Consider the following 14309-nt stretch of genomic DNA (forward strand, 5'->3'; position numbering starts at 1 on the left):
AGGAACAGAAAAACTAAATTATTAACAAGGACAATTACGACCGATTGTAGACAACCTTTTTGAATGAAACTATATAATAAGAAGTAAATTATACACTATACAGTATACAAAGAAGAAAATGTGCAAGGAGCTTTATTAAATCAATAAATATGTATTATAGAAAAGCTTTGTTGAAAGTATTTTGTTTTTAGATTAATGTTTTGGAATAATTAACCCTGTTCTTTTAAGATAAATAATAATTTTAACACCGTTTTCCTTAAAGAAGAAGAAAAATAATATCTAAGTTGTTAGTCCTGACATTTTATCTGAAGAACCATTTGTAAAATTGCATAAACCTTATTTATTTCAACTAAATCCTAATTTAAGAAACTTCTTACAACATTTTTCTTTAAATTATTTAGCTTATTTATGACGTATAGTAATAGCAAGAACAAACAGCTAAATATTCTTATAAAGTGTATTAATTCAATACAAGGTTAATATACAATAATAACATTAATATTAAGACAAATAAACACTGTTCACTTTATGTTCGTATCCTGTTGCAGAGCAATGACTTGCTCCGAAACCGTGGATACCAGAACTAAAGTGCTAAACTATAAAATACATGTATTGCTCTTAAAATCAGGAAGAAAGGGACTATACATCACATTTCTCCCTGACTTAAACATGAACCTCGGTTTCAAACTGTAATATTACAGATTAAGTATAACAATAGGTTTTTACATGTTAATTATCATAGATATTATAAGTAGCGTTGAACGCTTACAAAATAGATAATAGTGGATCTGGTATGACACCTGCCATATTTTTTTATTTTTTTTATATTTTTATTCCAGATCTTTAAACACTTCGTATGCATTTTTTTTTTATTTTATTTTGGTTCCTTAGAACTCTTTTGTGTTTTTTTTATATTTTCCTTTTTTCTTTATGTGTTTTTTTTTTCTTTTTTTAATATTTTCTTTAAGAAAAAAACATTGATTAACATATAATCATTGAAGAATGCATTGATTTACACCTAATGCATTAATTACATAGTTATCATAAATACATGATATAAAAATAACATTGGTTAACATATAACCATCAGATTTAAGCATGGTATTATAGAGCATTAATATGAAACATGAATTTTAAACTTTTTTTTGAGACTACTACTGCCTCAACAAATATTAAATACATAAAATAAAATAAAATATGAATTAATACACATAACTATAATTATTACTTTCTTTTTCCAGATGTTCTCTTCCTGCCAGGTTCTTCAATATCCATGGGCATAATAGCTTCCTCATCATTCACTCCAAGTTTTGCGGTCTCATCACACAAGCCGTCTTGAGACATCCTTGCCTCAGTATCACCAAGCATATGAAGACATCTTTCAAATCCGTTATTGACCGCAACCGAAATCGAGGTTGCAACGTTATCAACCTCCTCCTGATTATCCAAAATCTTTTGATGCTTACGACTAACCTCTTCTCCAAATTTATCAAGCATCATCAATATTCCAGGCGTGTGTTCCAACCTCATTTCCTCCCTCACTTGTTCATCAACACGCCATTGCTGATTTGACATTTCAAGGTCCAAACAAACAGGAATGTTCGGATTTAAGGGCTGATCCATCTGAACACAAACAGGATCCCCAAACCGAGTAACCAATTTGAAATCACCCTCGAACCACTCATTTACTTTGTGTTCAGGATTAAACTTCCACTCAATATTGGTTGTCAACAAATTTGTATAAACGTTTCCATCCAACTCCAATTTGATTTCCTTCACTACATTCTCTAAAGTGGTATTTGGATCACATAACAATATCTGCTTGGCTAGAGTCGGACGAAGACGCTTGCAGCGCATCTGCATTTGCCAGGTCAAAATTCTTGCGTCTACTTTATCATTCATCAGACTACCTGCATATGTGGCACTCACCAGGTTATCAATTATGTCTCTTTGACCATCCAATCTAACATAACGTATCTCAGCAGGCATCTCTCCACTGGTGATTAGACTCACCGAATTCACGTTTATAATACGTGGAATGTAGACTGATAAGTTCATGTATTCATTCACCTGAATGGAGTCAATAAACACTTTAGCACTCAAATCCTGTTCAGACTTTCCATCAAGCCAATCTTTCTGTAACTCTAACAAAGTTGTGGATGGCATTTGCTTCAGAATAAAGCTTACTTTATTCACGACATCTTTCCAATGTGCCAGGAGCCGGACAGCTGACACAACCTGCGTCTTCAACCTCGGATCAACGCTATTACCCACCACCGTTCTCAACACCGTCTGAAGGCTCATTTTACCATCTGCAGGTATGACGTCAATTTTTGAAAGTTGAAGCCAATCCTCAAGTTCCCCCATATGTTTGATTATGGGTAACAATTCGCCCAACGTTTGACAGCTTTTTCTCTCATCTCCATCCAGGTATTCAATCTTAGCAAGCAATACCAAACTTGGTAAATTTTCGCAAACAAGCTTAGAGAGAAATATGGTCGCACTCAACTTATTCAGACTAGTTGTCTCGTTCCATGCCAACTTTTTATTTATAGCTTTAGAATGCTCACCAGCCGCCATCAGGTTGAGGTATCTTGAATTCTGGCTGGTAAAGACAGGGATCCTGTCCACAGGCCAGTCTATGGAGTGGATGCATCTTCCCATCTCCAACTGCACTGATAACATGTTTATCAAATTCAACTTAAACCTTGGTTCATTATCAATAAGACGAGCTAAATCTGCCAGTGGCATGTCTTCACTGCTCAAAAATATGTTCCTTGTCGCCCTGCCCACACTCAACGTGGGCAGCTCAACGCGCGACATTACCAACACCAGCCGGGATGCAGAGTTGCTGATCAATGCAGATACTGGTAGACCAGGTTTGACTTGATTTCCTTCATTGGCAGATTGTTTGTGGCGACCATCTTCTTCATTGCTCAATAACTTTTGATTCATTGTTGCCGCCGTAACCAAACTGCAAAAATACAATATAATTAAATTTCAGCATAAAAAAATTTAAGATCTAGCATTAAATTCTTCCTCAGTAAACCTTTTTTTATGACACCATGAACAACAACAATACAACAATATCAACATAGGAATTATACCTAACAACAACATTAACACAATCAAAACAAACTTGGCAAACAATGGTAATATATCTTTGAACAAATGTTCTAGACCAAACCAAGGACCTGTAACCTGTTCGAAAAATGACAACTTATGATCAACAAAATCCAATTTAGAAGCTTGTCCATTAAAATCCTCAAAATCCTCTAATCCCTGATATTTAATAGTCTTATTAAAATCAGCAATAAACACCTTTTCGTCGTTCAGAAAAATCTTTTGTCCCACGTGTTCTGATTTTTCATTGGCAATATGCAAAAGTTCGAGTCCCTGCCCCTGATTCCCAAGGAACAAATTAGCTGTCAACTTCAAAAATACCGGACTTTGCGAACAATTTAACAAGTTTATATCCTCTACTGCTACAATCATTCTACTATATTCTTGTATTCCAACTGTTTCACCTTTATAATCCACCATTAAGTGTCCTACTGCACATCCATAATCCACACCTAACTTTACTGGAATTTCAACCGCTGTACACTTTTCATACTTAGCAATTTCTCCCAGGTATATAATTCTGAACCCATGATGCATCTGTACATTTGACCTAACTTCTGTTTGAGCACATCTAGAAATACTAAAAAGTTCCATCATCCTCTCGTTTCTTTCTCTACTAGCCAAAAACATAGCATTCAAATCAAATCTAGCTTCCTGTTTTAACAAATCCCCAAAATAACTTCTAACAGCCGCCTTCGGTTCCTCTAAAAACTTGATACCCTCTAATTCTGTTACAAAAATGTTGAAATCCAGATGCTGCAAAGTAAGTTTCTCTGTTCCCATAATTTTAACTAAAATATTCCTTTCCAAGTTAGAAACAAAAAGTTGTTCATTCCAAGTAGTTAAATTGAATGTATCTTGAAAAACTACCTTAAAATTACTGGCCGGTTTTCGTACTACATACGGAAAATATGGAGAAGTTGATGTTGCCCACAAATGATTATCTTCAAAATTCGCCACAATCGTCTTTTTATCATAATCCATAACAACATTTCCCTTGATCAAAACGGGTGTATTTTTTACTAAAATATGCAAAGTCCCAACAGCAAAACCTAAATTGAACCACATATTGTGCGCGTATATTCCCAGGGTCTTGCATTGAATATTTTCACCACCAACATCCCAAAAAGGTGACAATGTTCCATTAACTGTAAAACTGTGAACAGTTGGCAAATCTATATTTACTTTAAAACTAATTCCATCATGCTGATACTTGCCAGAATGAAAAACCCTCCTACATTCGTCCATACTCAACTCTACCTGTTTTTCATGTGGCACGTCTAGTACGTGCACATGACTCGCGGTACCGCAAAACCAGCGCTCCAATTTTAGTCTAACCTCACAACTAATAGCTTCTGACAATATAAAATCGGTTTCTGCTAACCCCAACAATTCCACAGATCTGACCGGTTCCATCCTATCATACAAACAGGCAGCTGATCTAAGTTCAACATTACTTATTTGAGAACAATCATAAGCTGCTAACCGTGGATCCTGTGACGTATACATACCACCAACAACAATCAAACAATAAAACTGCATCACAACAACAAATAACAAAATATCCAAGTACCTGACTCCTCTTTCATCCTTGGATTTCTTCACAGGTACTGGTCCAACACGTCCACTCTTTGAACTACAAGCGTCCGGTGACCTCTTGCGCATCCCACGATCTCCACGATCTCCACGATCTCCACGATCTCCACGATGTCTATCACCACCGCCGCTTCCTCTCTTGTCATCGCGCTCTCTACGGTTCTCGTGGTAATCTCTTCTCCTGCAAATATTATACAAATTATTACAAATATTATTTTTTAATCAATTTTGCGAGGTTCCTAGTTACTACATCGGCTACTGAATAACGTTCTAATCTGTCCTTTTCTCTGTTTTGTCTATCCTCTTCTAATTTTTGTAATTGCATTTCATTTGTAGAACCTTTAGGACGACCCTTCACAGGAATAGTCTCAGACATTTTTTGCAATTTTGCATTATCTAACGATCTGTCTAATTCATCCTCCTCAACATCTCTACCTCGTTTAACACTTCCCCTTCGTTGTTCCAAGTTTACAATTTTACTTTGCAATTTTGGAAAAGTGTCCTCTAAAATACTCATCCGAGACTCTAACTCTCTAGCAGATTCCATGTTAACATCCTCTACACCCAAACCGTTGTCTACTAAGCTATTATCAGAGGCATAATCCCCATGAAAAACACTATCCTTACTAATAGTAGAATATGTAGAGTCTAACTTAGTTTTGTCAGTCATATCATTTGAATCTACACTATCAGAAATATGAGTACTTTCCAAAGTATCACTAAGATCCTCAACTAAATCATCTAAACTTTCATTATTCTGAGATACATTTGACCTTTGCTGTGACAACCCAACACCCAAAAAAGATTTCTCCAAAAATTCTGGTGTTACCTGTCCATCCTTCCGCCTTCCAACCACCTCTGGACTAGCGCCACAACTATTCTCCTCTTCAGAAACGCCTGAACAAGTTAAATTTCTCAAAGTATTGGGAAAGTCATAGTTTACTTTCAAGGTATTATCCACAGAGAAACATTCATCTGTAATAACTAAGTCAATCTTTTCATCTGGAGTCAAGTCTAAAGTACTCTCAATAACATATATTTTATCTCTTGGTACAATTCTCACCCCTTTATCTTTCAATCTACACTTTTCAAGAGGCTGAACCTCGAATAAACTATCAGAAATTGCTTTTGTCACTAAACACGGACCCACCCATAACGAGCAGAGTTTACGAGCTACACCAATCGTTGTGACGTCATAAAAAATGTAACAATAGGAATTTATAGCTACCGGCCTACCTATCCTTTCTGTATTTTCTACCTGCAAATACTTCTCAGTTCTTTCTTGTCCAGTCCTCCAATTCTTGTCAAGGCACTCCAATAACTCTGAAAAATTCATATGTTTAATTTTCGAGCGTGTTAACGGGTCAAATGAGTCAAGTGGAAGCTTAGGGTTTCTTAGGAACATCTTAAAATATGGGGAACACCCTAACCTCCGATTGAAAGAAGTGTTCATACAAAATTGTGTAGCTTTAAGTTTATAAGCCCAATCACCATCTTGAAAACGTAAATCAGTCTTAAGAAACGAATACACCGATTGGTTGTATCTTTCACTGTAATTCGAATTTGCTGATCTTGGAGGGATAAAAATTTGTTCAATTCCCAACCTTAAACAAACTTCCCTAAAAACTTTTGATTTGAAGCTTTGTGCATTGTCAGTCCTAATTCGCTCGCAGAGTCCCCAAACAGAAAATAAATTAAATTTCAGACATTCAATAATTGTTTCAGCTTTAACATCCTCAATAGCAAACAACCACACATATCTAGTACAACTGTCAACTACTATTAAAATGTGCTTACAAATGACTCCATTATATTCACACTCATTTAAAGGACCTAAAGCATCTATGGCCAACTCTGCCATAGCTTCCCCAGCCAAAGGAGAAAATTCTATATTATGATTATGTTTAGGTTTTTTACGTCTATTTAAACAAATGACACAATTTGCAACTGCCGCCGCTACATATTTAGATACATAGGGAACAATGAAGTGACGATTAATCCTGCTCAAAGTTTCCAAATAACCCCTATGCCCCGCTGTAACATCTGCATGAGCTAACAAGAAAACTTTATTGTACATTCCAATAGGTACCACTACCCGTTCAATAAATTGAAATTCTTTCTGAAGCCGCATAGGTGAAGTCAGGATAATTAAACCATCCTTATAACTCAGATGTTCAAAAAATCTTAATATTTGTTTACCACGATAAGGCATTTGAGACAATTCTCTGGACGTAGGTTTGACATTATTTACAATAAATTTCCTCACCTCAACTAAAACAGGATCCTTCTCCAGGCTACGACTAAATTCTCTCGCCTTCAATCTGGATGATATTTGACTGGCCGTCTCTGCTCCAATTCCTGCAATAAGACATAATTTAGGATCTTCCAATTGATATACAGTATCTAATATTAACTCTCCTTGTTCGTCTGTCGATAATTTAGATATCCTATCTTTACTATCCTTTAATGTAGTACGTGACAATATATCAACATTAGTATGCATCTTGCCCTGCCTATGTACAACCTCATAACTGAAGGTGGATAAAAAATTTATCCACCTTATGGTGAGACCAACAAAATATCCGTTCTGCCTCCAAGTAGATAGATGTTTCAGTGCAGCTGAATCAGTTCTCACGATAAACTTCTTGTGTCTCAAATAACATTCAAATCTTTCAACAGCATTTACTAATGCACATAATTCTCCTTTATGTGCTGCATAATTGGCTTCATGAGTTGAACAAACACGTGACCAACACGATATCATCTTCTCTTGTCCATTTTGTTTTTGACTTAACACCGCTGACATAGCTGTAGATGACCAATCTGTATCCAACACAAATGGTTCAGCCTCCATTCTCCAATCCGGGAACGATTTACTTATTTCATCACAGAACAATTCTCTAGTCTTTGTAAAAGCTTCCATACTTTTTTCATCCCATTCTATTTTACTACTGTTTCTAAATTTGTTCAATGGTGCTGTAATATCAGAAAAATTCTTGAAATATGAACCATAATAATTTATGAAACCAGTAAATCTTTGAATATCTTTACCTGTTTCAGGTACTGGCCAATTCTTAATCTTTTCAATATATGCTTTGTCCATAAATATGCCTTCTTCATTTATAATATGACCCAGAAATTTCACTTCCTCTGCAAACAATGTACATTTTCCAAGATTAATCTTGAGGCCTGCTTCACAGAATGTTCGTAGTAGAATATTCAAATGTTCCAGATGTTCCTCCACATTCATACTATATACAAGAACATCGTCCAGGTAAACTAGGCAAAATGCCCTCAATTCAGGACTCAAATCCATTACTCTATCCATCAACTTTACAAATGCACTTGGAGCATTGGTCAATCCAAACGGAAGCCTCTTGAAGCAATATTGCCGTCCATTAGAACAAAATGCTGTATATTTCCTGACAGATTCCTTCAAATGCATTGAATTGTATGCTGAAGTTAGGTCAATAGACGTAAAAATCTTCTTTCCTCCAAGTTTGTCAAACAGCTCACCAATGTTAGGCAAAGGGTAACAGATCTTCTCAGTTATCTCATTTAATGAGCGGTAGTCCAGGACAAAACGGACTTTCACCTCGTTAGTATTTCCAACTTTCTTCTTAACAGCAAAAATTCCAGAATTAAACGGTGAATTACATTCTTCTATCACATCTGTCTCCAACCATAAATCAATCTGTTCTTTTAGTTTTTCTGCATGATGAGGATTGAGTCTAATCATCCTATTCTTGAAAGGCTGAGCTCCAGGAACCAACTGAATATCATACTCCTCCAAAGTACAAGATCCAATATCCGTAGGATCAATCGATAATGCCTTGAAGTTCTTTAAAAACAACCCAACTATCCTTCCTTTCAAAGAAACATTATCCTTTAAAAACGGAACTTTATCCAACTTCAATTTATCTTTAATAAAACGAATCTTCTTTAATGTTGTTGACACATCTTCTTTAACCCTGTTCTCTTGCAGCATTGCTATCTTCTCCGCCACAAACAAATTTCCAACCAAAGTACCAGCAGGAACAGATTTCATAACAGTTTCAAAATTCGTGATTTTAGTCATAATTTTACCGTTCTTTCCCACTTCAGTAATTCCTTCGTTTATCAACAAGTTGTTTCGGCTACAGTAACCTTGTCTAGGAGCTATATAACATAACTGTCCTTCAGGCATATTTCCTTTAGTTGAAACTTCTACCACCACTGTACTTAATGCAGGAATTTCTATTCGATTTTTCAATGAACAAATCCATTTTTGGTCTTGTAACTCAGCTACATTCACCTCAGGTTTCTTAGTTCTTGCTTTCTCCATTTTCTCCAAAACTGTATGAACCAAATTCTTCACTACAATTTTCCGTTTAGCTACTAAATTCACACTGATTCCATGCATCTCAATCCTGTTGCCGTCTTTGGCAAATATCGTCTTCACGTTATTTTTGTTCAGCCAATAACTGCCTAGGTTCATAGGTACAGTCATGCCGGAAATAACAAAACAATCTTCTTGAAAACTGTGACCTCCAATCTGAAATTCAACATTCCGAACAACACCATCAATCTTGATGTTGGAACCCTGCACGCCTGTGGCTTTCGAATCCGTTTCTTCGATCACACAATCAAGCTTTCTAGCCAGCACTTGAGATATCAGGCAGCCTCTTGCATTGCCGCTATCAATTAAAGTCAGGATTTCCATGCCACCAATCTTTGTTGGAACATAGACTTCAGCCGCTCCAGCCGCCATCTCAGAATCTTCATGAAACTTATAAAACAGCTATCTAACTCACACCAACAGTTATGAGGTTGTAACTATCCAATGGTCTATCAAATAACTATCTATCTGTCTACAACAAATAACAAAAAAAAAACTGAATAAAACAATTCACTCACCGACAATATTTCATCCACCAACAGAAACGTCCAAAAATATCTCCTAATCCACAATCAACAACAGAAATTCTCCGGCCAACAGAAACTCCACAAACTGTTAATCCACAATCTAAAATATTACAAAATTTTAGATGCCAATTGATGGAAAATCACTGTACATAAGAATTAATATTGATATTAATATATATAACAAAATTACAAGACTGTTTTTCGAACAGCAATATATATAATGGTAATCAAATGGTAACAACATCAAATCATAACAACTCACCATCAAATAAATAATGATGACAGTATCTCCCAATCACCAAAAAAAAACACCTTTCTCAGCCAATCTAAAATAAATACAATGATTTTAGATGCCATAAATAAATGTTTCACTGAACCAATAACTTGTAACACAATAAAAGAAGTTGTATTAAGAAATATGACATGATCAAACATTATCAATCATCAAGCACATTAATCTTTCCAAATACCATAAGTTCAATTTTTTGAAATTCAATAAAATATTACCTAACAAAACTATTATTGTCAGATTAAACTAAGATGTATAAAAGGTTTAAAAGTCGAAATTCAACTAACTATATATCTCAATACCTGAGAGCACTTTCTTGCGCAGCTTTGCTTCTCTGCGCAGCCCAACTTTCTGCGCATGGCGCGCTCCACGCTCGATAATCATTTCAGCTACCTCTATACACCGCCCCATATTGCGCATACCAGCTCCGAGAGACAGTGCAAATTTCTTTGCAAATATGGTCACTCCCCCTCTCTCTCAAACAAAAGAGACAGCTCCCCCATATCTGCGCATACCAACTCTGAGAGGTAGTGCAATATTCGTTGCAAATATGTTCACTCCCCCTTTCTCTTCCAACAAAAGAGACAGCTCCACCATATTTGCGCATACCAGCTCCGAGAGACAGCCCCTCCCTTCCTTCATAGAAAGAGACTTCTCCACGATTATATCTAATGCATTATAACAATTTTGCTTCATGAAATTCTAAACTTCATTAAAAATTTTGCTGAATCAACATCACTAAATCGCAATATAATTGTTTTAAAATCGAATACTTTAAATCACAATAACTGACTCATCTTTAAAAACAATTTTCCACATTTCATCAAAATTTAATACTTTTCAAATATCTAATTTCATATTTTTATCAAATTTAATTCAATTTAAAATTCAATTTAATATTTTTCAATAGCAATTTTACAAAATTGTATTCCTAATTCGTTTTTCATTTTCACTTTTTTATTATTCTTATCTCTGTTAGACTCCACAACAGTCTGAAACAAAAATAAATTTTCCTAATTTCAACAAAACATAATCAAAATAAATTAATTACTGATTTCCATTATAACATAATCTCATAATTTCATATAGGCTTATAAACAATATGTTATTTTTTCATAGTTCAAAATAAATCATCAAAATAAATTATCACAAAATTAGAGTTGCTTCGTTCACTCTTTACCATTAATTTTGTTTTGTTGTTGTTTATTTACAATGCGCATAAATCAAAACAATGCCGCGTAACAAGTAGAAAATGAAATAAGGTTTTATGATTATAATACATTCAAAACATTAAAACCATAAAATGTCATCTATAATAGCATTATTCCATGCCTCGACTTCCGCTACAAGATCGTCTTCATAATCGCTTGCCCCTAAACCATCGACATGTGCCACTTCCTTCGTGTCTTCCCCTTCTTTCACCTCTCCTTCAATTTCACCAACCAATTTCTTTTTATCCATACTATTTTCATTCTTTTTAAAACTCTTTTGCCCCGTCTTATAAGGAACAAAAGGCTTGTTTCCCCACCGCAAAAAGTATTTTCCTTTAGGATTAGGCAACTTTTTATCTCTAATATCAAAACAATCCCTCATCATGTGACCCTTTTTGTTGCAATAATAACAAATAAATCCACCTTGAATTGCGCCAATTAAAGGAATAAGTTCAGCTGGTCCACCAAATTCATCAGCTAAATCAATTTCACATTGATTTATTTCAAATGACAAATTATCTTCATCACTAACCTGATCAATAGTTACAGGATTTGACTTGGAACCAACGCCACCAACCATCGTCTTAGCCAAAGCCATCTGGTTTGTTGTACATCCTCTAGCCATTGACCCTGAAATTTGATTAAATTGTAACCCTTTAACAATCAATTGTGCTTTAACTATTAACTCTGTCCGAAACTTCGTTATCATTCGCACTTGTCCGTCACGTTCCATCTGATTAGCCAAAAGTGGAGACAAAACCACATTACACACTTGAGAATAGAAATCCATAAACATATCATCAGTTGGTTTCGGATACGCACGTTTCCAGAAAGATAGTATCTTATCAAAAAATGCATCAATCTTATCATTCTCATGTTGCTTAACACTCAAATACGCATCTTTACACACATTTTTCATGTCGGGCGGTAAAAATGTCTCCCGCATCTTACACAAATACCCCTTTAATGTTAATTGTCTATTCTCCATATCAGCAGGTTTTAGTGTATAACCACAAGCGGTTCTTACACCCACACATTTATCAAACAAAATTTCCTTACACACTTGATGATTAGTCATATGATAACGTCTAGTAGTCATCCAAAATCTCTCCAAATAATCATCAAAGAAAATCACATCATCGTCAACTGCAAATTCAGGCGCATTTTTTCTGAACTGATCATCAAGTTTAGCACACGTTTCATTGTACCTATGCACATTCTCCTCCCCCTGCGAAACATACAGAGATCTATCTGGTACATAAACAAGAGATTTACACCAACTAACCTGCGAATCACTCAGGCCGGCTTCAAAAAAATTGAGCGTATTAAAATCCACCGCATCAACCTCAGAAAGGGCTGGCCACCACATGAGAACTCCATTATAGATATTATCCACAGCATCAACTCTAGACAATTCCCAAAGTTTTATGATCTTATCTTCATTTCCCTGCATACCACCAAAAATAGGTCGAGAACCACCAGCAAACAATTTAGGCTTCTCTTCTGATCCTCCAAATCCTCCAGATCCACCAGCCGTTCTCTGCCACGGCATAGAGTTATTTAAACCATTCTGCTGGTTATTCGACCCATTCTGCTGGGTATTCTGCTGGTTATTCGACCCATTCTGCTGGGTATTTGAACCATTCTGCTGGTCATTCAAACTATTCTGCTGGGCAATCTTTTCAAGAATTCGCTGCTGGCCAGTCATAAACTCATTCTCAACGGTCACATCCTCAGTCTTGATATCATTATCAACACTAGGCTTCACCACCTTATTAAGACGATCTTCCAAATCGTCCATCCGAGTAGCCAGTCCAGTAACCGCAGCAACATTAGTATCAACATTATCCGTCAATTCCTGAACTTTAGCCTCCAGCGGCGCCATCCTTCCAGTAAGATTATCCAGCTTATCCCCATTGGAATGAATATCACCCTGCAGCGAGGCCAACAATTGGAGCATATACTCCTCCTTCTCCGCCGGGGACAACTTCTTGTAATAATCAATGTCCACCTTCATGGCGCCCAAAAATTCCTGAACAAAACTAAAGCAAAGAAATAATACAATTAAAAGAAAATCTGAGCCGTAGATTCGTACTACACTACTGCGCCAAAATGACGTATAGTAATAGCAAGAACAAACAGCTAAATATTCTTATAAAGTGTATTAATTCAATACAAGGTTAATATACAATAATAACATTAATATTAAGACAAATAAACACTGTTCACTTTATGTTCGTATCCTGTTGCAGAGCAATGACTTGCTCCGAAACCGTGGATACCAGAACTAAAGTGCTAAACTATAAAATACATGTATTGCTCTTAAAATCAGGAAGAAAGGGACTATACATCACATTTATATGAAGTATTGAGTTAAACCTTGAGTCTTGGGATAGTTTAAGGCTATTTTCTCCCTTGACCCTCCATTTTTAAACATACATTTTTAAATACCTAGCTTTTTGATGAGTGTATAGTTATATTTTGCTTTAAACTTTATCTTAGCCAACAAATGCAAAATTCTATAGATTAGAAATTATAGAAAGATAAATTTATTCAGGGATCTAAAGGGATAAGACTCTGTACGATAAAGTTAATACACAAAATTATCCCTTCTGTAGATTATTATTATTGGTCGAAACTTTTGGACACTGAACTTGATTAACTAACCAATCAAAATTTATTTAAAGTCGTAAAGTTGTTATGCTAACGAATATGAAATCTTTAGCTTAACAAATTTGGGGACTAGTGTAATACACACTCTCTCTGAATTTTTTGCATTCTCCTATTCATAAATTCCTGATGTAAACCAAACTCTGACCTCTAAATGAATTTTAAAATTCAATATAGTGTAATAATAAATATTAAAAAACCTTAAACCAGGCTTATTCAAAAATAACAAACGGTATTTTCGGATAGGTATTAGTATTCAAATAAAAAAAAATAATTGTTTATCGTATTGTATATTAAAATAAAAATTATCAGATTAAAAGCAGTTTTGCTATCCCCGAGAGGCTGAAGGCCCGGGATAACGACACTGTTATTAATTCTATTTATTTTAATATTTATGGAAAATCTATAATACGATGCTATACATGATTTTTTAGTATGGCTGTGGACCAGTGATAATCCAGCGGTATTTAATCGGTTTTGAAGCCATGCTGGAATAGATATTAAAAAATTTGAAT

At 35.2% G+C, this 14309-nt stretch overlaps 2 protein-coding genes across 3 annotated transcripts in view; one reads left to right on the forward strand and one right to left on the reverse strand.

Annotated features, from left to right (window-relative positions):
* Positions 1–14309, forward strand: part of LOC145323861 (uncharacterized) — a 156025-nt gene that overhangs the window by 110809 nt on the left and 30907 nt on the right. The gene's annotated exons all lie outside the window — the stretch shown is intronic.
* On the reverse strand, positions 417–4822 carry LOC145323860 (uncharacterized). Its single transcript, XM_080166442.1, has 2 exons — positions 4697–4822; positions 417–2974 (listed from the first exon to the last, which is right to left on the reverse strand). The coding sequence occupies exons 1-2, from the start codon at positions 4786–4788 to the stop codon at positions 1225–1227; spliced, it is 1842 nt and encodes a 613-aa protein (XP_080022568.1). The 5' UTR covers positions 4789–4822; the 3' UTR covers positions 417–1224.

The sequence above is a fragment of the Acartia tonsa genome, chromosome 7 (genome assembly GCF_053477335.1).
Source record: "Acartia tonsa isolate MP-2025a chromosome 7, ASM5347733v1, whole genome shotgun sequence".
NCBI classification, from domain to species: domain Eukaryota; kingdom Metazoa; phylum Arthropoda; class Copepoda; order Calanoida; family Acartiidae; genus Acartia; species Acartia tonsa.

Bases quoted from the DNA above. Each gene is read 5' to 3' on its own strand.
- LOC145323860 (XM_080166442.1), bottom strand. From the start codon at position 4,788: ATGCGCAAGAGGTCACCGGACGCTTGTAGTTCAAAGAGTGGACGTGTT. The intron at 2,975-4,696 runs GTACTTGGATAT...GTATTTTTGCAG, and splicing joins AAGGATGAAAGAGGAGTCAG to TTTGGTTACGGCGGCAACAA.